Source organism: Equus quagga, chromosome 11 (assembly GCF_021613505.1).
Source record: "Equus quagga isolate Etosha38 chromosome 11, UCLA_HA_Equagga_1.0, whole genome shotgun sequence".
NCBI lineage: Eukaryota > Metazoa > Chordata > Mammalia > Perissodactyla > Equidae > Equus > Equus quagga.
The window spans coordinates 71,373,467-71,398,460 of record NC_060277.1 but is presented as its reverse complement, the minus strand read 5'-3'; the positions used below and the strand labels follow the sequence as shown (position 1 = coordinate 71,398,460).

Genomic DNA, 24,994 nt, shown 5'->3' with positions numbered 1-24,994 from the left:
CAGCGAACAGAGAACAAGAGTGTGTGTGTGTGTGTGTGTGTGTCTGCGTGTGTGTGCACGAGGGTCCCTGTGAGTCAGCATGCCCCTGCCCCATACGGCTCCTCCTGCCAACAAATGTGCTGTGTTCCCAGAGCTGTGCCCGGCCAGGCTCGCCCACCCCACGAAAGCCCGGGATCTGCCACCCCTTTAGGAATGCGGGGTTAGGAAATGAGAAACAGGGTTCTTGTCCAAGAGAAATTTTTTTAATTATTATTTTTCTCTCTTAATTGGATTCAGTGTTTCTTGCTCCTCACACACATCCTCTCTGGTGGGGAATTCAGGTTTGTGCAAAGCGCAAGGGAGATTGTGCTCGCCCGGGGCTCCAGCCAGCAGCATGGCCAACCTTGATCAGTTGGAGCCCCTGTCTCCTGTCTGGGCTTGCCTGCTCCATTCCCTGCACACCCCTGCTCCTGCCCCTGAGTCTGACCCCTCTGACCTCTGCCTGTCCCTGGGCATCTTCATAAGGGCCAGGAGAGACCGGGCCTCCGTAATACAAAAGTGCCTGAGATGGTTCTTGAAATTTTCTCTTTGTTCGCCTTCTGCTAAGGCTACCTGATGCTTTCTCTCCTGTCACCCTACAGAAGGCCCTCACTGGGATGCCCATCAAAGACCCTCAAGGAAAAATTCAGCAGCTGAGCCATGCTGGAGGCCTGGGCTCATGCCCAGAGTCTCGCTGGCCTGTCCAGACCGTTGCTGGCAAACCCTAGGCTGACGACACTGCCCAGCCCATTGGACTAACACTGTGGATGCTGCCTTGCCCATCAGCTTAAAAGACCCAAAGCCCCTTCCTTCCCCTTCTCCATCCAGCCTGTCTCCAGGGCCTGGCTCCCTGACGTCCAACAAGCCGCTTCTCACTTCTCACTTCGACGCCAACAGCTGCCATAGTGGGGGAGATGGGGCGCTCTGGGGCGGCAGACGGGCTTGTGTTGCATATAAAAACATGGTGATGCTCTAAATAGCTAAGAATATTGGTCCTCTGAAGTGATTCTTGCTGCCTCCCCTTCTCCCTGACTCTCCCCACTGACCCTTTGCACTGAGCCCTGGCAAGCCCAGGTTACATGGGGACAATTGTTGCCAGGTTGGGATTCTAGACAAAAATCCTATAACTCTTTTCTTGCTAAAAATCACCAATACAATCCTTAGTTCATCAGATATAGTTTTCCGTATAGTTTATAAACATGAGAAGACATACAGTTTGGTAAGGGAGTGGGGCGGGGGACCTGTGCATTTGTGTGTATATATATGTAGAGAGTGTGTATATATATAAGTGGACGTAGTTATAAAATTGCACCTCCTCTGAGAACCTCGTGGAACACGATGAAGTTCTAAATTTCAGCTTCTGATGATCTTTCCTTTGGTAGTTGGTTCTTGGAGCCCAGCAGTGGGGCCTGGGTCTGCCAGGGTTGCCTGAGACATCAGGAATGAGAGGCGGTACCCGCCAGGGAGGGGCTGAATGAAGGTGGCACATGGTTAGATTCAGGGCGGGTTGACTAAGTGGCCTCAAGCAAGAGCCAAAATGCCAGCTGCTCATATGCTCCCAGACGGCTGGTTGACCCAGCCTCATGAGTGAGCCTCGTCTGTTCTCCTCTGGGTCCTGCTTCCTCCGGGAGTGGTGGGGGCCCTCAGACCTCTCCAGATGACCAGGATTCCACAGAGCCCGGCTTCTGTGCGTGGGGCACTGTCCCATGATTGCTAAGGAAGGATTCGCTTCGCGCACTTTAACTGCCTTGCTGGATGGATGCTGTCCGTGGGTGCTCGGCAGGGGCTGGCTGAGTTGCTGGGTGAGATGTACTGATTCCCTCCAGCTTGGGGCTGTACACTTTGGGTTTATAATCCACCAGGCGGGGCCCAGACAGCAGCCAAACCTCTACCAGCCTTTGCCTGAAACCCAGCAGATCCTCCACTTGTAAAAAAAAGAAAAGAAATTCTGTTCCTCGGTGGACGTGTGGCAGTGCTGGGTGCTGGCGCTTCAGGTCCTCAGCGGAGAGTGATTGCCAGCCCCAGTATCCAGGCCAGGAGTGAGGCCCCCAGGGAACTGCCCGAGGAGGCCTGCTGCACCCCGCTGGGGGCACGGATGGGGGTCCTGCGGGCACACTTGCCCTTCCTCTTGGGCCGTGCCGTGGGCATGATGTCGAAGCCGAACTTGTGCTGGTAGTCGGGGGCGTAGTCCTGCAGCTCGTGGGCCTGCTTGCCGGCGCCCACCTTCGAGACCTGGTTGCGATTCCTGTGGCTGGTGCAGTTCTTGCCTGGCTTCTTGTAGCCCTGCCGGGAGCCAGGCAGATGGCCACGTGGGTGGCCCTTGTCCCTGGCGGGGCCGTGGGGTGGGTGGTGTTCCTTGCGGGCGGCCCTGTCGGTGGTGGTGAGCGTGTGCGACTTGATCTGGTGAGGGGACGCTGGCCCCGTGCAGTTCCGGAAGTCCTCGGCCCGCAGCAGCTTCAGGTCCTGGCCATGCCGCAGCTCGGGGGATGCACAGGGGACGGCGGAGCTCGAGCCTCGGAACCTCCGCAGCCATTCCCACAGGGAGCGTGCCCGGCAGCCACAGTCCCAGGCATTCCCGTTGAGCCGGAGGAACTCCAGGGCCCCCAGGGGTGCCAGGCAGTCACCCTGCAGCTCAGTGAGACTGTTGTTGAAGAGGAAGAGGGTGGTCAGCCTGCGGAGGTCATGGAAAGCCCTGTGGTGGACCCACTGCAGTTGGTTCTCATGCAGCAGCAGCCGGTCCAGGTTCACCAGTCCCCGGAAGGTGTCCTGGCCCAGGCTCCACAGCTTGTTGCCATGGAGGAACAGGTGGCTGAGGTTGACCAGGTCCACAAAGATGTCATCCTGGAGGTACTCAATGTGGTTGTCCTGCAGGTAGAGGTACTGCAGGCTGTGCAGGCCACCAAAGATGCCCGCTGGCAGGGCACTGAGCCCACACTTATAGAGGTAGAGGGCATGGAGCTTCACCAGGCCCTGGAAGGTCTCGGGTGCCAGCGTCCGCAGCTGCCGGTTGTCGCCGAGATCCAGCTCCTCCAGGTGCACGAAGCCCTCGAAGGTTCTGGGGTCAATGAAGGTGATGTTGTTGGAGTAGATCCACAGGGTGACCATAGCGGGGCTGAAGTGGCCCCTCTGGAGGAGGGTGATGCGGTTGTTCTGCAGGAAGATGCGCTCGCTGTCCTCTGGGATGCCCTCAGGGATGGCATCGAAGTTGTGAGCCTGGCAGCTGACCGTCATGGGTGCTGGGTAGCACACGCAGTCCCGCGGGCAGCTGCCACCCAGGGGCAGCTCCCCGGCCAGCAGCAGCAGCAGCAGTTCCACACAGCACCCTGGTGGGAGAGAGAGCACAGCCAGTTCAGGGGCTGCCTGGGGAGGCAGGAGCCAGATGGGTGCAGGGCAGGGGCAGGCATCTGACCCTCCTTGGCCAGCTGGGGCTCTGTCCTTGTCTTTGCTGTGCTCAGCAGTCTGGGATGGTAGACCCCCAAAGGCCTGTCTCCTGATGGGAGGAAGGCAGGGGTCAGGCCCCCATCTGGGGCTAGATACCCTGGGGCCCACCTCTACTGGGAATTCTAGCCCCAGCCTGCACTGTGAGGTAAGTTTGGGCTGAAGGCTCTGAACCCTCATACTTCCCTAGCTGCACCCTGCAGCTGCTGGACCCTGCCCCCTCAGGCTCTGTCAGCCCCACCAGGATAGGGGTCACAACCTATGGACACAGCAGCCAGCCTCCTGTTCCTGTCTCAGCTCTGCCACTTAGTTGCCATTATCTGCGAGGACAGTGGTGCAGACTCCTGTTCTAACAAAGTAAATATCTCATGTGGAGTCCTGAGGAGCCTTTTTATTTAAAATTGTCCCAATAACAAGCAAAGTACACATGCATGACACCAAAGTTCATCTTGAAAGATGTCTCATTTACAGTGCCTTCTGCGTTCTCCTCTATGCAACATGCAACACCCCTCTGTGCCTCAATTTCCTCATTTTTAAAGAGTAATAGTTGTCCCTTGCAGAGCTGTGAGGATGTACTGAGAGGACACACGTGTGCGAAGGACTGAGGAAGGCACCGGGGCTGACGGGCTCTGGGGCCCATGAAGCTGCCAGAGTGAGGCCGCCCCTCCCCTGTCCCCGCCTCGCTGGAGCTCCCAGGCTGTGGCTGCAAACCAGGCCTTGCCTCACGACTGTCCGGAGCATTTCCTCTGTAGCTTCCCTCTAATTGGGCATTAATTAGGCATTCGTTAATGGATCCTTAAAATAATTTATTTTCGGATGCGTCCAGCCTGTGGTCAGATAATAGCCCCGTGCTCATTATCGGAGCAGCCTCATTATGGACGATCATCATTACCTGCCTTTTTCCAGGGTCGCAGCTGCCCCGGGCGGCCTGGCAGGCGCACTGGCGTCGGGGAGACAGGCTCCGGGCCTGCAGACCTCCGCCCTGCAGGGCCAGGCAGCCATCTCGTCCCTGCCTGGGTTGGCCTCCTGTTCCTTCCCTTCCAGCCTGGCCAGACGGGCCTCTCGGGAGTGCCGGGCGCCTGGGGCAGCTCAGCTGACTCTTCCCGCTGCCAGCTATGCCCAGAGCACGTAGAGCGAGACAGCCAGCCCTCCTGGCCACTCCCAGCCACCCGGCTCCCAACCTCACGCTGGCCACCCAGCCGGGCTCCCGGGCCTGTCACCGTCTCAGCCGCCTGCCCAGCCCAGGCATGGGTGGGCCTCGCCACCACTGCCACCCTCTCGTTCCTGGCAGAAATGGTGTTGTAAATAAGTGACAGCTCCCAGCTGTTGGGAGTTATGGGCTCCCAGAGAGTGGCAGCTGCTTCCTGTTCCCCTGTAATCACATAGCTTTGGCCAAACGTTTCCAACACATAAAAATCATCATGCATAATTTGGTTTTTGCATAATTGGGTTCGGTTGTGATTTCAGAGCAATTATGACCTCGGTGGCGGTGGTGGCAGTGCAGCTGTGAGGACCCTTTCTGGGCCAGGCCACACTCTACGCAGCCCCTGCAGTGCCTTCAGCCATCGTGACGGCTGGACAGCCTGCAGGCCAGAGGCTGGTGCCTCTCTAGCCTCAGTTTCCCCTCTGTAGGGGATGACCGCTAAGCCTGCACTCCGCACATAGCCAGGGAGTTATGCCAGCGCCCCTACGTGGAGGCTTGGCTCTGACCTCCAGCCCCCTACTGCTCACCTCAGTCTGGCCAGGGCCCCAGCCCCGCAGGGGGAGGCAGGAGTGTGAGGGGATGGGAGCCTGACTCTCAGGAAGCATTCCTGCTGCCTTGAGCCCCCAACACCCAGGGCTGGGAGGGGGCCTAACCCACACTGGCCGCGCCTTCCACAGAGCCCGCCATCCCTTTTCACTCTCAGCCAGGGCTCCTCACCCCTGCCCGGGCTGCTGTCTTCTAGGAACCCTGCCTCAGGGGGCAGCCCCCTGCCGCTCTGAGGGAGCCCAGGGCTCCCCTCTTAGCTCAAGGGCATCACGGTGCTCACTGCGCTGAAGGGAACAGAGCCACAGCCGTGACCCTGTGCTTGTGGGACACATGCCACACCAGACCCCCGGGGGGCCTGCAGAGACAAAGGCATTCCTTCCCTTAAGTCCCAGCGGAGACGCTCAGTGTGGGGGCGGCGGGGAGCGTGGCAGGCGCAGCACTGATACCGCTTGACATTTGTGCGGCTTATGGAGTTTACAAAGAGCTCCGCTCGCGCCCCCCTGACCCTCGGAACTACCCTGTATGGTGGTAGGGGGGTGGTTTCTCCTGCGCCCTGACCCAGGTTGGGGGCAGACAGCCCTTCTGCCGGTTATGTGGCTCTGTCTCTACGAGGCCTGGAGGTGGGGTTCTCTGAAATGGTCCCCAGAGAAGCAGGGGGCCCTATGGACAGCCGCACCCCTCCCTCAGATGGGGCCCCCAGGGAACGTTGGGCCACAGGGGAAAATGGGCAAAGACCCCGGTTTGTGTGAAAAAGTCAACTGCCCAAAAATCTAGGCATGGGCTTAGCAGCCGGCAAGTGAACACACTGTGGCAGGTGGGAGGAGTCAGATAACAGGTCTGACAGAGGGCAGGAGCCACAGCATCCTTCCTCTGAGAGGAGCACAAAGGATGCTGGGACCCCAGCCAGCGCTTGGAGCTTCAGCACTGCCTGGAGGCAGGGGACCCAGGCCCGGGAAGCTGCCCTTGCAGCTAGCCCTGCCCCTCCCATTGGCACTGCAGTGGGTCTCCGCTCAGTCTGCTTCTCCACCCTGGAAACTGGTCCCACCTCTAAGGTCTTGGACCAGCTGTCTCAACCAACCCCACCCGTCCCTGGCACCCCCTGGCCCTGGATCATCACCCTGCCGGGTTTCTTCCCACGGAGGCTGGCACTGCGTTGCTGAGGCTCCTCCTGTGCCCCCTCCGTGTGGCCCATGGGATCCCCGACCCGCTGACTGCTGATTAATGTACTAACAATGAGGCTGGTACTAACAATGCACGGCCTTTGCCGTGCATTTTAAAACTGCAAATTAGCAGGGATCCAAGTCTCCTCAGAGGAGCCTTGCACTCCTTCCTGTCAGCCTCTTCGGCCCCGTCCTGGGTGGGGCAGGGACTGCTCTGCCTGAGGGGGCTCTTGCCCTCTTCCACGGGATTTCCTCCTCTCCCTCCAGGGGCATCCACCTGACTGACTGCTCGGTTACTCCCAAACCGCCCGGCCTCCCACACATCACTGGCACCTCCGTAGCCTCATTTGCTCCTTCCTCCATTCAACACTTGTCACTAGGGTCCTGGTGTGTCCAAGGTGCCAGGGCAGGGAGGGACCCAGGGAGGAAGTGGGCAGGTCCTCATGGGTTCACTAGCAGATAGGGGGTCTCACAAGACCAGGCCGTCCATGTGCCAGGGCCCAGAGTAGGCACCGAGGGGTATGTGTGTGTGGGAAGCTCAGGGAAGGCCCCTGCTGCCCCTGTGCCACCTTCTCCACAAACCCCTCTGCTCCCCTGTCAGCAGAGAGGATGTGCAGGAAAGGAGAGCTCATATTTTTTCATGTCCTCCTTCCTGCAAACCCCAAACCGCTCACCTTCTGGGCAGGAACCTGTGGGAGCAGAGGTGAGTGGCCTGAGCATGGGCAGGCACCTCTCTCAGTCCAATCAGCAGCCCATTCATAAGATGTGCTTATGATAGTCCCATGGGGGCTGGACCTGGTGGGATGGGTGGAAGGGCATTCCAGGCAGAGGGCACAGCATGTGCAAAGGCACTGAGGCAGGGAAGCAGGTGGTAGGCCCCCATCTTACCCCAGCCCCTCTCTCAGCCTCTAAGTAACCAGAGCTCCCAAAGAGGCAGTAACACCAGCTCAGCTTGGCAGGGGGAGGCCAGAGAGCTCCCCACTGGGACCAGCACTGACAGGGCCCCTGCTCCAGTCCAAGGCCAGATGGTCAGCGTGACAGGAGCCCTGCAGCTTCCTTGCCCCTGGCAGCAGGAAGAGAGCTAATGAAGGAGGACCCAGCCCTAAGCATACACCAGGTTCTTTACACGCAATCCTCACAAGGCCCCCGTGGGTGCTGCACCATTTCACAGAGGAGGAAATGAGGCACGCAGAGGGAAGCAGCTGGCCAAGGCCACACAGTTGGTGAGCAGGGCAGTGGGGCAGGCTTCGCCCAACTGACTTCTAGGAGGAGCTCCACACTGCATGGGCAGGGCAACTGCATCTGAGGCTGGTCAGGCCTCCCTGGCCCCAAGGTCTCCGGCCTCCCCCTAACCTGAGTCTAGCACTTGTCCGTACTGAAGGGGCTGCCTCCCCCTACACCTGTGCAGGGACAGCAATGGCATCCCCACGGGTCTCCGGGCAGGTCCATGGGGCTCTCTGAGGCTCAGAGATTGGTCAGCCCTGTGGTCAATACTTCTGGCTCTGCAGCTGCCCTCCCCCAGCACAGGGCTGAGCTCTCCCCCGCCCTCTGCCCCAGCCTTGCCAGATGCTCCTCTCTAAGCCAATCGATGCTAACCGAATGGCTCTGCTGGTCGGATAACAGCCTCAGGCCAGGCTGGCTGTGCTCACAGAGCTACTGGCGCCTCAGGACACTTGGCACAGTCCCTCTGAGCTGCAACCAAGCACAGGCCACTTCCCGGTGGGCCTCCTCTCCCCACCCCAGCCTAGCCCAGCCCTGGAGACAAGGAAGCCAGCCAGGGCAGAGCTGGGCTTCCCTCCTCGGCCCCCACTGCTGGACATGGGGCGTTCGCTAGGACGGCCAGTTGCTCCCTGTCCTACAGCACAGGGCGGTAGGATGAGCACAGGTTTGGGAGACCTGGGTCCCAGCTCCCCGACTTAACAAGTGTGTCCCCTTGCTTGTGTGAGCCTCATTTTCCTCACCTGTGAAATGGGTAAGATCATTTAAAGCTCCCCCTGGCCCTCTATGTCTGCAGGTGCCTGTATGCACCTGCCTCCTCCATCCCTCCATCTGTCAAATGCAATCCATCTGAAGCTGAGCTGCCGCTCCCCAGCAGGTGCATCTTCGCCATCTCAGGTGACCACGGCTCCTTCATTCCGACTACTCAGGCCAAGAACCTCAGAGTCCTATCGACTCCTCTCTCTCTCACCTCACACCCAATCTGTCAGAAATCCTGCTGGCTCAACTTCAGAACTTATCCAGAATCCACCCGCTTCTCACGGCCACCACCCCAGTCTGGGCCGCCATCATCTCTAGCCCGGACTGGACTGTTGCAACAGCTTCCTGAGTGGTCCCTGTGCTCCCACCCTGACCCCTACATCTCTGCTAACACAGCAGCGAAAGAGAGTCAGAGCATGTGGCTCCTGTGCTCGCACCCTCGGGGCTCCCATCACACTGATAAGAACCCTCCAGGCCCTCAGCACGTCCAGAGGTCTGCCCGGGCGCTTCCGCTCCCCCTTCTTCCGCTCCCTCTCCCCCAGCCTCATTCTTGAAGCTCTCTCACATGCTGGGCAGGGCCTGCCTCCAGCCTGGTGCACTTCCCAGGATATCCCAGGGCTCCTGCCCTCACCTGATTTCCAGGTCTCTCCCCTGTCACCTTCTCAGTGAGCCTTCCCCAGCCACCTATTTTAAATGAGCCCCTTCCCTGTTCTGCTTTTCCCCAGAACATCCGGCCTCTTCTAATAAATTATAGCATGTCTTTATTTATCTTGTTGATTTTCTGCCCTCCCCTGCCCCACTGAGCATCAACTCCACAAGGACAGTGATTTTGTCTGGTGTGTTCCCCACTGTACACCCAGGGTCTAGAACAGTGCCTGGCACACAGTAGGTGCTCAATAAACACAGTGGTTCTTATTAGCACTGAGGCCTCCGGGGTGAGAGCAGAGACTTGGCCTTGGCTTTCTCCCCAGAGCTCCTTGTCCTTCGCAGGGGTGACAGCAGCGAGGGGTGTTCTGGGAGGCCTGGGGAAGGGTGACCACGCAGGTCTGCCTGGGACTCAGGGGTTTCCCAGGATGCAGGACTTGTAGTGCTAAAACTGGAAAGTCCCAAACAAACCAGGACATGTTAGTCAACCCCCTGAGAGCCAGGACTGTGCCCCCCACCACCCAGCCAAAAGAACTCTCAGGGGCACAGAATGGGGAGGGGACAAACAGGCAGGCAGGAAGCACGAGTGTTCTCCGGACGCCCACCTCTCAGGCCCTGTGCCTGCAGCCCGGGAGGCAGGCCTGGGCTTAGACGGAGCCTGTGTGTGCATGTGTATGTGTGTGCATGCGTGCGTGCATCTGTACACACCTGTATGTGTTTATCTATGTGTGTGAACACGGCCGTGTGCACACGTGCATGCACGTATCTGAGTACACGTGTGTATACATAAGCACACGTTTGTCTCTGGAGACCCCGGAGCGGGCTGGCAGCGGGACCCTTTCATGCCGTGCATCCCTGAACTCCTTCCCGAGCAGGGGCAGGGCCCTCCTTCCAGCCACGCACCCGGCCTGTGATAGCCCCGTCTTATCTCCCTGCTCACCCTGGCTTTGCCTTTAGCTCCCGCTCTCCTCCTGACACGCTGAATTATGTACCCACTCCAGGTCCCTCCAGCACACCAGGCTCACCCTGGCTGGGAAGTGAGAGGCCCCGTATTGAAATAACCTTTCAGCTTTCATCTGCCGTGGCTAGTCCCCTGAGCAGGCCTGGCTGGGAACGCCGTGCTAATTGGGCTGCTGAGCTCTCAGGGGGCCTTGTTGGAGCAACCTCGGGCTCCCCTATCCTCTGTCTTTCCTCATCTACCCCTCCTCACTGCAGGGGTCCCTGTGTGTGTGTGTGTCTGGGAGAGGGTGCTAAAGGCTGGTGCGGGCGGCTCTGTATCCAGGCACTGCCTGGGCTTGGGATCAGCCCCAGTGGGAGCACATTTCGGCTGGGCAACCTCAGGCAGGTCCCTCAACCTCTGAGGCCTCAGTTTCTTAGGCCGGGAACTGGGAGTCAGAGCACCTGCCTTATTGGGCATGGGCAGTGCTCAGTGAGGCTGTGCCCCTGAACTGCTAGCTCAGGGTGGGCTGCAGGGGAGGCGCGGCCAAGCGTGGTGTTTGCGTTGCTGCTACTGTTAACGGGAGCAGCTGCCACCCCCTTAGGGCTCTCTCCCCAACCCCCAGTGGACCGTGGCCTTTACCCCAGCCACCCTAGTGTTTGCAGACCCCAGAACCTGGTACAGGGACCTGATAGATGGAACACTGAGTCAGGGCTCAACCCCAGGTTAAAGTTTGCTGCCAGGCCTTGGCTGCCCCCAGGGCACAGCAGGTGGGGATGGGGTCTTGACCTCTCTACTTTGCCCTCTCTCCCAGTCCGTCTGTCTCCATCTGGAGCCGCCAGATCTCTGCAGGAAGCCCCGGGCACATGAGCTCTACCTTTACCTCGTGAAGCCCTCTTAGGGCTCATAAGATGTGTCCCATGTTACTCAAATTTGCTCCCCAGTTCGGGGGCCCCAGAACCTGGGCTGTGGCAGTGCAGACTGCAAGGCTGAGGACCAAGGGCTCCTGAGAGCCAGCCTTCACAGGACGTTTCGAGAAGGCTCTGGGCCCTGCCTCCCCCCTCCGAACCCTGTGGAACCAACTGTCCCCCTCCCCAAACCATGGCAAACTGTGGACACCCCCGCAAGCAGACAGGCCCACTGAAACCAGAGTGGTGTCTTAGGCGTGTTTGGTGTCTGCGGGGGTGGGAGAGTCCTCAGGGCAAGTGTCTGTTGAGATGCCTGCCGGGGGGGTCTTTGAGGGGGTGTGAGGGAAAGGGAATGGGGTGGGAATCTACCAAATTCTGAAAGTCCCGGCATTGGGTGACACAAAACAGAAGATGGGACCCAGCCTTTGAGAAGCAGGCACAGAACTCTCTGCCAGGAGCCCTTGTTCCTAGTCCCCAGAACAGCCACTGCTTCCTTGCTGTCAGTGACAGGCATTCAGAACCCACATCCAGGGTATTGGTCCTCCCGTTCTGAATCTGTCCCACAACTCCTTTGTCTATGTGAGAAACAGCTCCATGCTCGGGGCTGCAACAGGAACACGCAGCTTCTTTCCTGAGAGCCTACATTCCAGGGAGAAGATGACTAAACAAAGGAACGAGACAGACAAGCCCAAACCACCGAGGGTGGTAGGAACTGGGGACACAACGAGAGGGTTAAGATTGACACGAATGGAGGGGCCGACCTTAGCTCGTGTGCTCATGGAGGGCCTCCCTGAGCAGCAATACCTGAGTTAAAATCTAAAGGATAAGAGGGAGCCGAGGAACAGTTTTGCAGGCAGACAGAATAGCAGGTGCAAAGGCCCTGGGACAGGACTGAACTTGGTGTGGACGAGGGGAGAAGGGCAGAAATGTGATCAGAAAGGCAGGAGGCAGGGCTTGCAGGGCCTTAATAGCCTCAGCAAAGAGTTTGGATCTAATTCTGGCTGTGGCAAGAAGCCACTAAAGAGCCTGCACTAGGAGCAGCATGATAGGATGTGGGGGGCTGCTAGTGGAGCACGGATTGAGGGAGAGCAACACGGAAGGAGGGGAGGCCTGTGGCTATTGTGGGTGAGAGATGTGGGGGTCCAGAAGAGGAGGGACCATGGAGACAGAGAGCAGTGGACAGATGGAGAAACATTTGGGATGTAGAATTGACAGGACACACAGGTGGAGCAATGGGAGGGAGATGGGGTGGGAGGTCCACAGGGTGGCTCTGAGAGGATGAGGGTACAGTGAGACTGGGGGAGCCAAGGAAAGTGGGTAGGGGCCAACAAGAGCTCAGTTTAGGACACACAAAGTCTGGGAAGCCTTATAGAGATGTTTAGTTGGTGGCAGCCGGATGTACAAAACTGGAGCCCAGAGGTGAGAAGCACACTGGGGAGTCATCCGCAGAGAGATGGTACTTAAGTCCGTGGGGTGGATGAGGTCACCATGAGAGTCAAGAGAGAAGACACAGGACTGATGCCTCTGGCAACACAATAATTCTGAAGGAGTATAAAGGAGAAGGAATGGCCAACGAGGTCAGAGGAGAGCCAGGAAGTGTGGTGTGACTGAAGCCAAGAGTGTTTCGAGAAGGAAGGAGGAATCAGCCATGATGAGGGCTTCTGAGAAGCTGACGTGAGGACGGAGAAGTGTCCAGTTGATTTGGCAACCTAGAGGTGACTGGTGATGCTGGAAAGTTCGTTTCCGGTAGAAAGGTAGGGAGAGGAGGCATACAGGAGTGGGATGACGAATGAATGGGAGGTGAGGAAGGGGCGTGAGCACTGTATCAGGACGGGCTAGGGCATGCCGACATCACAAGGGACCCCAGAATCTCAATGGCTTCCAACAACAAAGGCTGGTTTCCCTCTCACACAGGACAGCTGAGGCTTTGCTCAGGGACCCGGTCAAGAGAGCACCCTCCATCCCAGAGGGAGAAGAGGACATGGCCACTACTAGCTCTTACAGCTTTCCTTTTAAGCGACTAACTTCCCTCCTGCTCACATTTCATGGTCAGAGTCAGTCACATGGCCCAGCCTGTTGTCAACGGGATAGGGAATAATGCTCCCGGGGTGGGGGGGTGGGGAGTCAGCGAGCAGTATTTGTGAGGCCATTTGGACAGGAAGTTTTGCTGTGAAGGGGGCAGAGAAACGGGCCAGGACCTGCAGGGGCGTGGGGTCCAGGGAGCTTGTTTTTTTTTTTTTTCTCTGCTTTATCTCCCAAAACCCACCCTGTACACAGTTGTGTATCTTAGTTGCAGGTCCTTCTAGTTGTGGGATGTGGGACGCCGCCTCAACATGGCCTAATGAGCGGTGCCATGTCCGCGCCCAGGATCCAAACCCTGGGCTGCCGCAGCGGAGCGTGCGAACTTAACCAATCGGCCACGGAGCCGGCCCCCTGTTTGTTTTTTAAGATGTTCTTCACTAGAGCCTGTTTGCATGCTCATGAGCACGATTCAGGGGGAGAGATGCAGTCAGAGTGAGAGGGCCAAAGACAGCGAGATCCAGGGCTCCAAAGGAACAGCTTCCGTGCTGTAACAGGAGGGACTACAGTATACACAGATGAGAAGATGGTGGAGTTAGCCTCCAAGGGCTTCTATTTCCTCCATGAAGTCAGAGGGGGTCATCAGCGGAGAGGGAAGGTAGGGAAGAGGGTGGGAGTTTGAGGAGAAAGAAAACAGAAAGAAACAGGCATTCTGTGTGGTGGGAAATCAAGCTACCCTCATCACATGAGAGGTTCGTGGGGGACAAGGAAGTAGAGGGTGTTTGCAAACACAGGTTTCCAGCGCCCACGCCCCGGCCTCTGGCCAAGTGCTCCTACCTCTTGCTGGGCCTCCTCCAATTAAGTGTGATCAAGTCACTGCCCTAATGACAGTGCATTCGCTCAGCAAATATTGACTTCACCTCTTCCTCTGGGCCAGGCACTGTGCCAGGAGCACTCTGGGGACAAAAGACCCAGTTCCTGGCTTCCACAAGCTGTCTTCCTCAACAGCCTCAGGATTTTAAGTTGTGGACACGTGTCACTCTTTTTGGCCACCCAGCTGCTAAACCCTCTTCCTGTATTGGGAAGATCTCCCAGTCTATGTAAATGAGTCCTTCCTTCCCAGTAGAAGCTCAAAAGCCCTTTCCCAGCCTCCCTCGAAGCTTGGGCTCTGCCACTCAACACACCTACCCCAGACTCTGAACTAGGACTTAGTGACGCAAATAAGCAGGGGCCCAAGCAGGATCCATGCTTGCAAGAATGACAGCAGCGACAGAGCCTAGGGTGGGTGGGGGCAGTGACTGTGGTGGGAACATTGGAGGTGTAAGCTAGAGGTGACTTGGCCTTCATTTGGGGTGTTGCTCCTGCCTTTGGAGCCACCAACCCTCTGGGAGATTCTGTGAACTACCCAACACCCTTTAAATAAACCTGCTTTTTATTTCAATTAGTCAAGGCTGGTGTCTGTTGCTTGCAAATAAGAATGCTCACTGATGTGAGGTCCCTTGAGCTGAGCATGGCATATAAGCCCATCCACGGTCTGGCCCCGCTTCCCCCATTCCTACTCTCTGCCACTCGTCTCAGCTCAGGGGCTTCTCACTCCCCCTCCCTGCCTTCTTATGGGAGCAGCTCCACAAGTTCCCTTGGGGGGACCATCCCTCACCCACTGCAGGTGATTCAGGAGGCAGGGCTATCAATCAGTGGCCAGGCTCAGCCTTCAGCCTCTCCCCCAGGAATTTGAACCTGAACCTGAAGCAGAGTGACTTGGCTGGAGTTGTTTCACCTGGTGGGCCATCCTGAAGACACTGCCCCAGAAGTTCTTTTGAACAAGACCCCCAGACCCACCCTGGTTCCTGCCCTCCCCAGAGCTGGGCTGTTCAGCTTCTCCTTTGGGGTCCCATTTTCTTTCTGCAGAGGTCCACCCAACACCCCTCTCCATGGCTATCAGGATCCAAATGTCCTTTAGTTCTCAGGTAGCCATATGCTCTAGAAGAGCTTGGCTCCTGCCCAGCCCAGGGAGTGGATCTTTATTAGTCTACTCCATTGTCAGTGATTGGTTTAGACAGGAGTATGTGACTCCATTCTGACCAATGAGACACAAAGAGAGTCCGCTGCAGGACTTCTGGGAAAATCTGTCTTCCTCTTGAAAAGGGACACAAGGAAGGGATGTTCTCTTTCGCTGCCTCTGAGTGTGGTTGGGTGAGGATGAAAAGCATGGTGCTGAGGCACCATCTTTCCACCATGAGGGGACCAGCCTAAAGGCCAAAGCCAGCTTGGCGAGGACTACAGAGCAAAAAAGATGGTGAGAACCTGGATCCATAATGACCTTATTGAGCCAATGAGTCAACCACTCCTGGGATCTGCAAACTGCTTGTTCTATGACATAATAAGTCCTCTTCTTGTTTTAGCCATTTTGAGTTGGGTTTTTAATTACTTACAGCCCAAGGTGTCCTAACTAACGCCTTCCAATGAGTTCCTCTTTTGCTTAGTCAGCCAGACCAGATTCTCTTGCTTCAACCCAAGTCTAACTTACGTACCGGATAACTGCACAACTCAGCTCAGAAGGACTTGCTCCAGGAAGCCTCCCCAGACCTTCCTTCTGGGTTAGACCCTGCACCTCCTCAGCGCTGCCTTCTCTGACGGCACCCACCACTCTCTTTTTTATTTTATTTAAAAAAATTTTTCCTTTTTCTCCCAAAGCCCCCTGGGACATAGTTGTGTATCCTTAGTTGTGGGTCCCTCCAGTCACGGCATGCAGGATGCCGCCTCAGCATGGCTTGATGAATGGTGCCATGTCCATGCCCAGGACTCGAACCGGCAAAACCCTGGGCTGCCAAAGCAGAGCGCGCAAACTTAACCACTTGGCCACGGGGCCGGCCCCCACCACTCTCTTAAAGTCACCTGCCTCCACCGCCAGAGGTGCAGAACTGCTGGGGTGTCCGGTGGTACCTGGTACACAGAGCTCATCCATGCATGCCTGGGAAGCGAACGAATGATTTAGCCGATGTAATTCTAGACAAAAGCAAAGAAACCAGGTGCTTTAGTTAGCCAAGGTGACCTTACTGTGGGTAAATGTAGTTTTAGCAGCCAGAGGACCCCAGGGTAGGTACCTCATTCCTAAGAGAGCAATGAGTGCACCAGGCATGTCAGGCCTCACCTCACAGACCTTTCTCTTTTGACTCCTCTGCAGAATCTCGCTGACAGACCGCTTAAGACAGCCTGCAGGGAACGCTTCAGATATGTCTGTGGTGTTCTGTGTCTTCAACTGAGCCGTGGGCTTTGGGATGGATGTTAATTTGTTAATTTTCTTATTCTCTATACCTTATACATACTACATTTTGATGCACGCACTTCCTATTTAATAAAAGAAATAAATCATCCAAAAAAAAAAAAAACACAGCCTGCAGAGTCTCGTTGAGAATCTCAGGTCCCAGGCCTTGACTTGCTTCTGCTTCCCTGGTGGCCTGAGCCCAGCACTTTCTCCAGGGACCCACATGTGTCCAGCCAACAGCACATGCCAGCCTCTGACCCCGAGTTGGGAGCTTCAGCTAGGGAGCACTCAGGACAGGGTTCCCAGTGTCCCCAAACACTATTTCCCCCACAAGGTTTATTTTTAAAGTCACTCTTCATCATTTATTTTAATTTTAAAATAATACCTCTCAATTGTGGAAAATGTGAAAAGTAGAGAAGTAAAAAGGAAGAAAAATCACCACAGACCCATTACCCTTGACAACCATCGACAGTGCCTTGCTGTGCGTTCTTTCAATACTTCCTTCATTTATATAGGGATATATAAAATTTAAATAAAAATTTTATGTAAAGCAATAAAATTGGTATCATGCTATATATGCAGCTCTGCATCCTGCCTTTTCTGCTTAACGTAGACCGTTCATTCCTTCAGCAGCTCTCCAAGTGCCTCCATCTGCGAGGCTCGGCACTAAGGCAGCCACGGGGAGCCCAGCAGGCAGAGCGACCCCACCCTCTACCCGCCAGGAGAGCACAGTCTGATGGGGAAACAGACACGCATCACATGGCCACGTCCATATTTAATCGCACCCTGGAGGGAAGAGTATGGAGAGAGAGATCCAGATAGTTGGGAGAACTGTGGGGGCTCCCCTAGCCGGTGGGGGTGGGAAGGCTGGGAGCGTTTGAAGATTAGAAGGACTCCACTGTGGGGGTGGGTGGTTCCAGGCGGAGGGAACAGCATATGCTGAGGGCCTGAGGCCAGAGAAAACACACAGTTAAGTAAGAGAAGAGAAGTGTGGTAACAGGCACAATTTTTAGAGACTACAGAATATCTTACTGTACGGACAGACCGTAATTTATCTGTGGAGCATTTAGATTGTCTCTCATTTTTCACTCATAAATTATCAGGGCAAAATTGGTTACGTTAGTTGCCTCCTGGGAGGGCTACTGGGAGCTTGGGGGCTGGGGTGAGGGAACTTCACTGTACACCTGCCAGGAAGTTTTGATTTATTACCATGGGAATGTACCTATTGAGTCTTTTAAGAGTCATTTAAATTAAAACTAAATAATGTTGGAATGAACGTCTCTATGCATAAAGCTTTGTTCAAATTTCTCAATCTTTCCCTAAATCAGAGATTCATTGAGTCCAAGTCCTCTTGACACAGGGTGACAAGTCACCTTCCAGAAAGTTTAGCCCATAATGCCTTAAGTTCTACATCCAGAAAATCACCCACTATGGGGGCTTTCAGAGACTCGTCCCTTTCCTCTGCCTTCCCAGCAGGACTGAGCTACTCAAAGGAGACAAGAGCCGTGTGCCTCACGTGGACAGGAGGACTCTCGTGAGGAAGTCAGACCTACCCATACTGTGGGCATCCACAGACATTCACTGGATGTTCCCCAAAACATTATTAGGAAGGTATTCATATCCCTAGTTTACAGCTCAGAAAAATAAGGCTCAATGAAGTGTGATGATTCACCCAAGATGGTGGAGCCAGGAGTCCAACCAAGATTGATCTGGCATCCAACCACGGGAAGAGAGCTCTCTCTCCTCTGAGGCCACTGCCCCCTCATTGACCCTCTCCCAGCCTCTCCCCCTCCAGCACCCCAACAGGCAGCTCCCGCACCTCCCATGAACTGTGTCCTTGCTCCTTTGCCAATAAGTCCAGTCCTCCCCGTCTTCACTATTTATTTCCTCTCCTTGTGCTTCACACCCATGAGGCTGGGGAGTGGACAAGGCAGATGGGGGAAGAAGTGGAAATTCTGTGTAATACCTTCGTCTGTATCACAAAACTTGTCTTAAGTGCCAGCCCCAGGGATTTGCTGGAGTTGGTGCGACGGAGGTGGGGCTGAAGGTCAGACTAAATTGGACTAGTAACCCCAGGGGGATACTTGAAAGAGGTTGCTAAAGACAGCATTTCCGGCGGGAACGCGAGGTGGCAGTGGGCAGCAGGCAGCATGCAGGCCCGACGGCCAGGTCAAGCCAGCTTAGCCGGGCTGGTGGTGACAGGCCTGGGTTCACACGTCCTCCTCTGGAAACCTGAAATCTTGCCTTTTCCCCCCAATAATGAGTTGGTATAAAAATGGATCTTGAATAAAATTGTCTGCAGTTTTCAAATTTCAAACTGCATTAGTCAAAATATATCAAATTTCCGTGTACTGACTTACCACCTGCTCAAGATCTGATCGTTTTTCAGCTGGAATATATTGAAATATGAATCACCTCCTGAGAGGAAAAAGGGGGGGAAAAAGCAGAGGGAAGACCCTATCAAAATGTGCCAGTGGGCAAACAGGAGTCCTGTGCTCCTTTGGGCTCCCCCAGCCGCCCCGCCCCTCCAACAAAGGCTCCTGGGTGGCCCAAGCCCCTCAGCCACTTCCCCTTGATATCCAGTCCCGAGCCCGAACCCCTACACTCTGGGCAGTCCATGCCACACAGTGCAGACCATGATCAGTGCAAGTCCTCCAGCCTTTTAATAAGCAGCTACTATGTGCCGGGAGCTCATTCTCTCAGAGAGGCAGACTCTAATCATACTGCTAAATCTGACAGTGACTTCCTTGTCGCTCACTGAGTTAGCAGCACTGGACACAGTTGTCTCTCCTTTCTGGAAACACTTTCTTCTCTTCAGAGATAAGGCCCTACTGTTTATTCCCCTGCCTTGCTGGCTGCTCTTCTTGGTCTGTTCTGCTGGTGGCTCCTCCTCTGCCTGATCTCTACCTGTCCTGATTCCTGAGGGCTCAGCCCTTGGACCTGCTCTCTCCCTTAGCCACACCCATCCCCAGGGGAGCTCACCCAGGCCCCGGTTTTAAATAGCTCTCCACGAGGATGAAGATCAGACATGTGTCTCGGTCCCGAACTCTCGACCAGCCCACCCAACTGCTCACCTGACGTTGCTATGGGGATATCTAACAAGCAGCTCAAACTTAATGTGCCCTACAGGTGTTTCCCACATAGGCGTCCCTATCTCAGAAAATGACAACTCCATCCTTTTGGTTGCTCAAGCTGAAAATATAGACATCATTCTATATTCCCCCCTTTCCTTCAGTCTCTTTGCCTTTAATCCATCAAGTCCCATGGGTTCTACCTTCAAAACATATCCCAAATCTGTTCACATCACTCCATCCGCGCTGCCCACATCCTCTTCTAGGTTGCCATCTTCTCTCCCCTGGACCACTGCAACGGCCTCCCTCCCTGTTCTCCTGCTTTTACCTCAACCCATCACCACTCGCGGCCCACACCACGGCCACAACCATCTTCAAAAACAGTAAGCGCTATCATGTTACTCTCTTGCTTGAAACCTTCCAGTGGCTTCCCATTGCACAAGAATAAAATGCAAACTCCTCAGCTACCCACAGCGTCCTCATGACCGGCCCCCGCCACCTCACCACCCCCGTCTTCTACCATTCTCCGAGTCGCTGGCCGGATTGGCCCCCCTATTCCTACACCACAGCAAGCTCATTCTTGCCTTGGCAGTTTTGTTTTGTTTTATGGTAAGATACACATAACATAAAATGTCCCATTTAAACCATTTTAAAGCACACAATTCAGTGGCATTTAGTATATTCATGATGTTCTACAACCATCACCACTATCTAGTTCCAGAACATTTACATCGTCCCAAAGGGAAACCCCACACCCATTAGCAGTCACTCCTTATTCTTCCTCCCTCCACCCCCCACCCCCCCGGCCCCTGGCAACCATTAATCTGCTTTCTGTCTCAGAGGATTTGCCTATTCTGGACATTTTGTACAAATGAAATGATACAATACACATTTGCCTTGGAGTTTTATCACTGACTCTTTCTGCAGGAAGCATTGTGCCCCAGGTCCTTGCAGGACCACCTCCTTCTTAGCATTCAGGCCTCAGCTCAAGCATGCCTCCCGTCTAAAGCAGATGCCCCACCCGCCCAACCCAGTCACTCTTGATTACATAAGTACCCTGCTCTATTTCCCTCTTAAAACTTAACACTCTCTGAGAGTATCTTAATTGTTTGTTTACATGGTTATTGTCTTTCCCCCTCTCTGCTTGTTCCCCGTGATGTCCCCAGCCCCCAGGACAGTGCCAGACACCTAGGAGGCGCTCAACAATTATTTGTGGATGGAGGGAACAAGTGTGCTATTAGCCTGCTCCGTGATGGAGCCGTCTACAGTGCTGCAGAAACATGCAGGAGGGAGGAAGCAAGCAGCGCTGCCAGGGAGTGGAGGGGTCACAGAGGGAAGGCAGCCTCTAAGGGGGAGTAGAGGCTCAGCTGGGATCCAAGGGGCAAGAGGGAGGGCAGCCGGGTGGAAGGAACTGCAGGGTCAAAGGCCTGGAGGCACGAGACAGCATGTCTAGTTCGGAGTCCTGTGATGTCTTCTCCTCTAGTTTGCCATTTGTCCTCTAAATGTTTCTCCAACCTCCATGGAGCGGAGACACGACAGACGTACAGGAGCTGGGTTTGATACAAGATGTAAAGTACTGAGAGGAAAGAAAGGAAGGAGTTTTTTTCGGTTGTTCCTTCTCCCCTCACCATGGTCCTAGCATGTGCTGGACACTCCCACAGACACAAAGGGAAACAGACTGGTTCCAAGTTTCCTGATTTTGAGTCATCCTCCACCACCTTTAAGAGAGACGGGAAGGTGGAAGGGGATGATGAGGTATATTATAGACAATCGTCAACTGTGTTTTGAGGATGGGGCTCCTAGGAAGGAGGCAGAGCTAGGATGGACCTGGGGCCCCCACACAGGCCCTCCCCGGCCTTATTGTTCTGAGCTGAGCTGCCAGCCCCTCTGGGCACTGGGCTGTCTGTGAGCACTGCGTCCTTCATTTCTCCTGATCGAATCAGGCCCGGCTGACCCAGGCCCTGTAGCTCTGGGAGTCCAGCAGAGCTCCCAAGAGGAGAGGCCCTTCCCCATTGCTGAGGGGCTCAGGAGGGCAAATTCAATTGTGCACAAGGCAGGAGCCATTAACCTGTCTGTGGACTGTGGTGCCCCCACCCTCTCTCCCCTCTGCCAGCAGGGCCTGTCCAGGCTGCCTCTGCTGGATCCCAGCCTCCTACTACCTCAAGGGCCTCGTGCTGCTCCTGGGCTGTGCCCAGCCTCCTCTCTCCCTCAGTACCCCGTAGCTTCCATCACCCCTGCCTCTAGGATCAGGGAGGATTTTGAGCTCAGGAAAACAAATCCATGAGGAATTTACCCCCTCCTTAGGCCTGGCTCTTAGGCCTTCCTCCTCAGACTGCTGGGGGAAATCCACCCTTAGGAATCATAATGGGGAAGAGGCCCTGGAAGCAGGCTGGGGCCATTTGAGCAGAGAAGTCTGAGGTCTCAAATAGCTAGAGTGTGGTCGAGAGCTGTGCTGTCCGGACAGTAGCCACCACCACATGTGGCCCCTGAACACTTGAAATGTGGCAATTTCAGAGATTTAGTACAAAAAAGAATACTTGCTATACCGATGACATGTTGAAATGGCAATATTTTGAATACATTGGGTTAAATAAAAATATTCACAAATTAATTTCTCCTGTTGCTTTTTACTTTTTGAATGTGGCTAACAGAAATTTCAAAGTAGAGGCCGGCCCCGTGGCCGAGTGGTTAAGTTTGCACGCTCTGCTTCGGCGGCCCAGGGTTTAGCCAGTTCGAATCCTGGGTGCGGACATGGCATCACGCATCAAGCCATGCTGAGGCAGCATCCCACATGCCACAACTAGAGGGACCCACAACTAAAAATACACAACTATGTACCGGGGGGCTTTGGGAGAAAAAGGAAAAATAAAATCTTTAAAAAACAAAAAAAGAAAATTCAAAATTCAAAGTACATATGGCCCACATTTCTATTGGACAGAACTGGTCTTGAGTGATGGACACAGGTCCCGGGTGGGCATGTCTCCTTGGCCCCATGGACTCCTTGTCCTTTGGGGAGGGGACCAACAGGAAGAGAGCCAGAGCAGTGCCCTCTGAAGTGTGGTACTGCTTGAAGGAATCAGACACTCAAAAGGCTGTCCTAGATGAGTGCAGCTGAAAGACCAGTGACTTCTCCGTAGAGGGATGTGCCCAGAAAGGTACTGGAGACAGCTCCCAGGAGGGGCGTGGCCTGGAGACAGTCCCCAAGGAAGGGGCGTGGCTTGGAGTGGAAAGCAAGGAAGAGCTTTACTGTCGCAGGTTGAGCACTTACGTGGTGCCAGGTGCTTCACAGGCACTGCGGATGCAGCTATGGGCAGCACAGACCCAGTGGCTGCCTTGGAGTGGTTCATGCTCTCATAGGAGCAGCAGGCCCACAGACAGCTCCCTGTGGCCCCTGGGGAGGAGGGGCAGTGACAGGAGGGTGCCCAAGAATTCGAGAGCCCCAGGAGGCAGCTCTGAGTAGAGAGCCAACAAAACTCTCTGGGAAAGTTGGCTTAGCAGATCCCCAACCTGGAATACCACAGATCTGCGAAGGGAAAGAGGAGAGGGAGAAAGAGAGAGGAGGAAGAAGAAATAAAGGGAGATAAAAGAAAGGAGAAAGTCAAGAGAGGGAGCAAAGAAAGCAAGGTGGCTCTCGGGGTGTGGGCTCTGACGCCAAGAACTGACGAGGCCCCACCAGGAGAGGGTCTGAGGGGTTAGGGAAAGAATATCCAGAATGGTGCTGAGGAAACCCACTGGAAGTTCCCGCCTGGAAACGGGGACGGGGTGGTAGGAGGCTGCGAGGGTCACATGTCCTCGCTGCAACAGGGAGCTGTGGGTGGTACCACATGGGGACAAGCCAGGGGCCTGATGGAGAAAGAAGGGCTGTTGCAGGTCTGCTGGGCAGGCCAGGCTAGGGCCACGACTAGTCTCACTGTTGTCTCTTCTCCCATACCCCCGAGGAGCCCTCTGAAGGGACACCCAGCACATTTACTGTGGAGGAGGAGCACAGGTTGGGAGCTCTCCTGAGTGGGTCTGGCTGACCCTCAAGGGTGCAGAGGGGAGTTAGCTCGGGGCCGAGTTGGCCTGGGGCCTCTCCCAGTTTGCTCTCCTGGTGAAATCCACTGGCCACTCTCTGCCCAGCCCCTCCCACTCCCCCGCCCCACCACTTCCCAGCCTCCTGGGAGGGCCCTCCTGCCCTCAGCCTTGCCAGCCACACATCCAGCCCACTCTTCACAAAGTCTGGCTCCTTTGTCCTGGGATTTTCCCCTTCACCTGGGCTCGGTTTATCAAATGGCCACATGGCCACCGTGGAGGACTGCGGCTTCTGTCTTCCCCCACCCCGGAAAGGGAAAACATGCTGGCTTTCCCTGCTTCAAAGTCCAGAGCACCTTCTAGGCTCTCCCTAAAGCTCCGCTTCCCGCTCAAGATCGGGCCAGCTCGTTTAGGCAGCCAGGATGGGGAACAAATCAGCAGCACCTTGGAGCTAATGAACGATCCGAGCCTTTGGCTCAGGTCAGCAGCCCCCCACCAGCCTCCGCGGTCCTCTGTGATGGCTCATTATTCCAGTATTCCCAGGAGACAGACGGAATTTTCCCCAACATCGCCTAATTACATTCCAGCTCTACATGATACGGTGACATGTGTCCAAGCCGCACACGATTCCCAGTAAAACCGAGAGGAGAGTGTTCCCGCAGAGGGTGCGGGGGGCTGTTTTCATCTTGAGGTGTGCATGGAGAGCTGCCACCTGGGGAGGCTCCGGGATGCCACCCCCTCTCCAGTCAAGAGCAAGCCCCCCCTGGGTGACTGACAGAACTAGCCCTGAGGCACAGAGGGACAGACAGAAGAGACTTCAAAGGGAGGACGCTGGGGAGAGGTGTGTGTGTAGGAATGTGTTTCCTGGGCACCTGCCACAGGGGATGGGAGAGGGTTCTGATCGGGAATCTCAGGAGCATTCCAACTCCTCAACACAGGGCTCCCCTGGACTGATTCCTTCCCTGTGCCGAGTGGAGCTTCTCGGCGTGTTCCCAGCCTGGGAGAGTCCCTGACATGGGGGAGCACAGGCTCTCTCTTCTGGGGCCCTGTCTGTGCGGCCCCGAGTCTCAGAGACAGCCCCCACCCACTAACAGAGCCAAGGGACACCGATGGGTGTGGAAGTTCCTGGAGGACAGAGTAGGCTCCTTTGCCCCTCCCCTCCCTCCAGCCCCTGGTCTGTCCCCCAGTGATGTGAACTAGAGCCACTGCAGGTCCCTGGCCCACAATCTTAGCTGGTCCCAGCACTGTGGCTGCCCCAGCATTATTCTATGTGGCCTTCAAGCTTCCTTTCCCAGTCCCCTCAGAGGCCATTCCAAACCTTCCCCTCTTTTCTTAAATCCCTACCCTTGGCCTCCCGGCCTGACCCCTCAACTTCTCAGCATCCTCACACATCAGGCCTTCTGCCTAAGCTAGCTTTAGTCTGGCTCTCTCACTTCTCCTCACTCCAAGGTTTTAATTCAGATGTGCCTACAGGAGCCAAGCAGGAAACAGAAAGGGTGAGTTGGGCAGGTAGAATGGGGCAGGCTGCAACTCGGAAGCCAGGCCCATCGGAGGGCCCCGGATTCCAGCCACTGCTGCCTTACGGGAGGGGGGTCCTGGTTTATCATGTCTTTCGATTTTGCCAGAGGCTGGGAACCAGGATTTTTACATGCAATTGGTTGACTGCAAATTCAACAAAAAACGAAAATGAATACAAAACACTGTGTGAGCCAACCCAACTGCACCTGCAGCCTGATTCGGCCCAGGACCATGTTTTCTCACGGCTGCCTCCCGTTCTGTACCGGTGTGCCCTCTC

The 24,994-nt window shown here is 55.5% G+C and overlaps 1 protein-coding gene across 1 annotated transcript in view; it reads right to left on the bottom strand.

Moving 5' to 3' along the window:
* Positions 1-262: 262 nt before the first annotated feature.
* Positions 263-24,994, bottom strand: part of RTN4RL1 (reticulon 4 receptor like 1) — a 67,358-nt gene continuing 42,626 nt past the window's right edge. Inside the window, exon 2 of the mRNA XM_046674516.1 lies at positions 263-3,341. Coding sequence (XP_046530472.1) covers positions 2,017-3,341 — 1,325 coding nt within the window. The 3' untranslated portion in view covers positions 263-2,016. The remainder of the gene's footprint in view (positions 3,342-24,994) is intronic.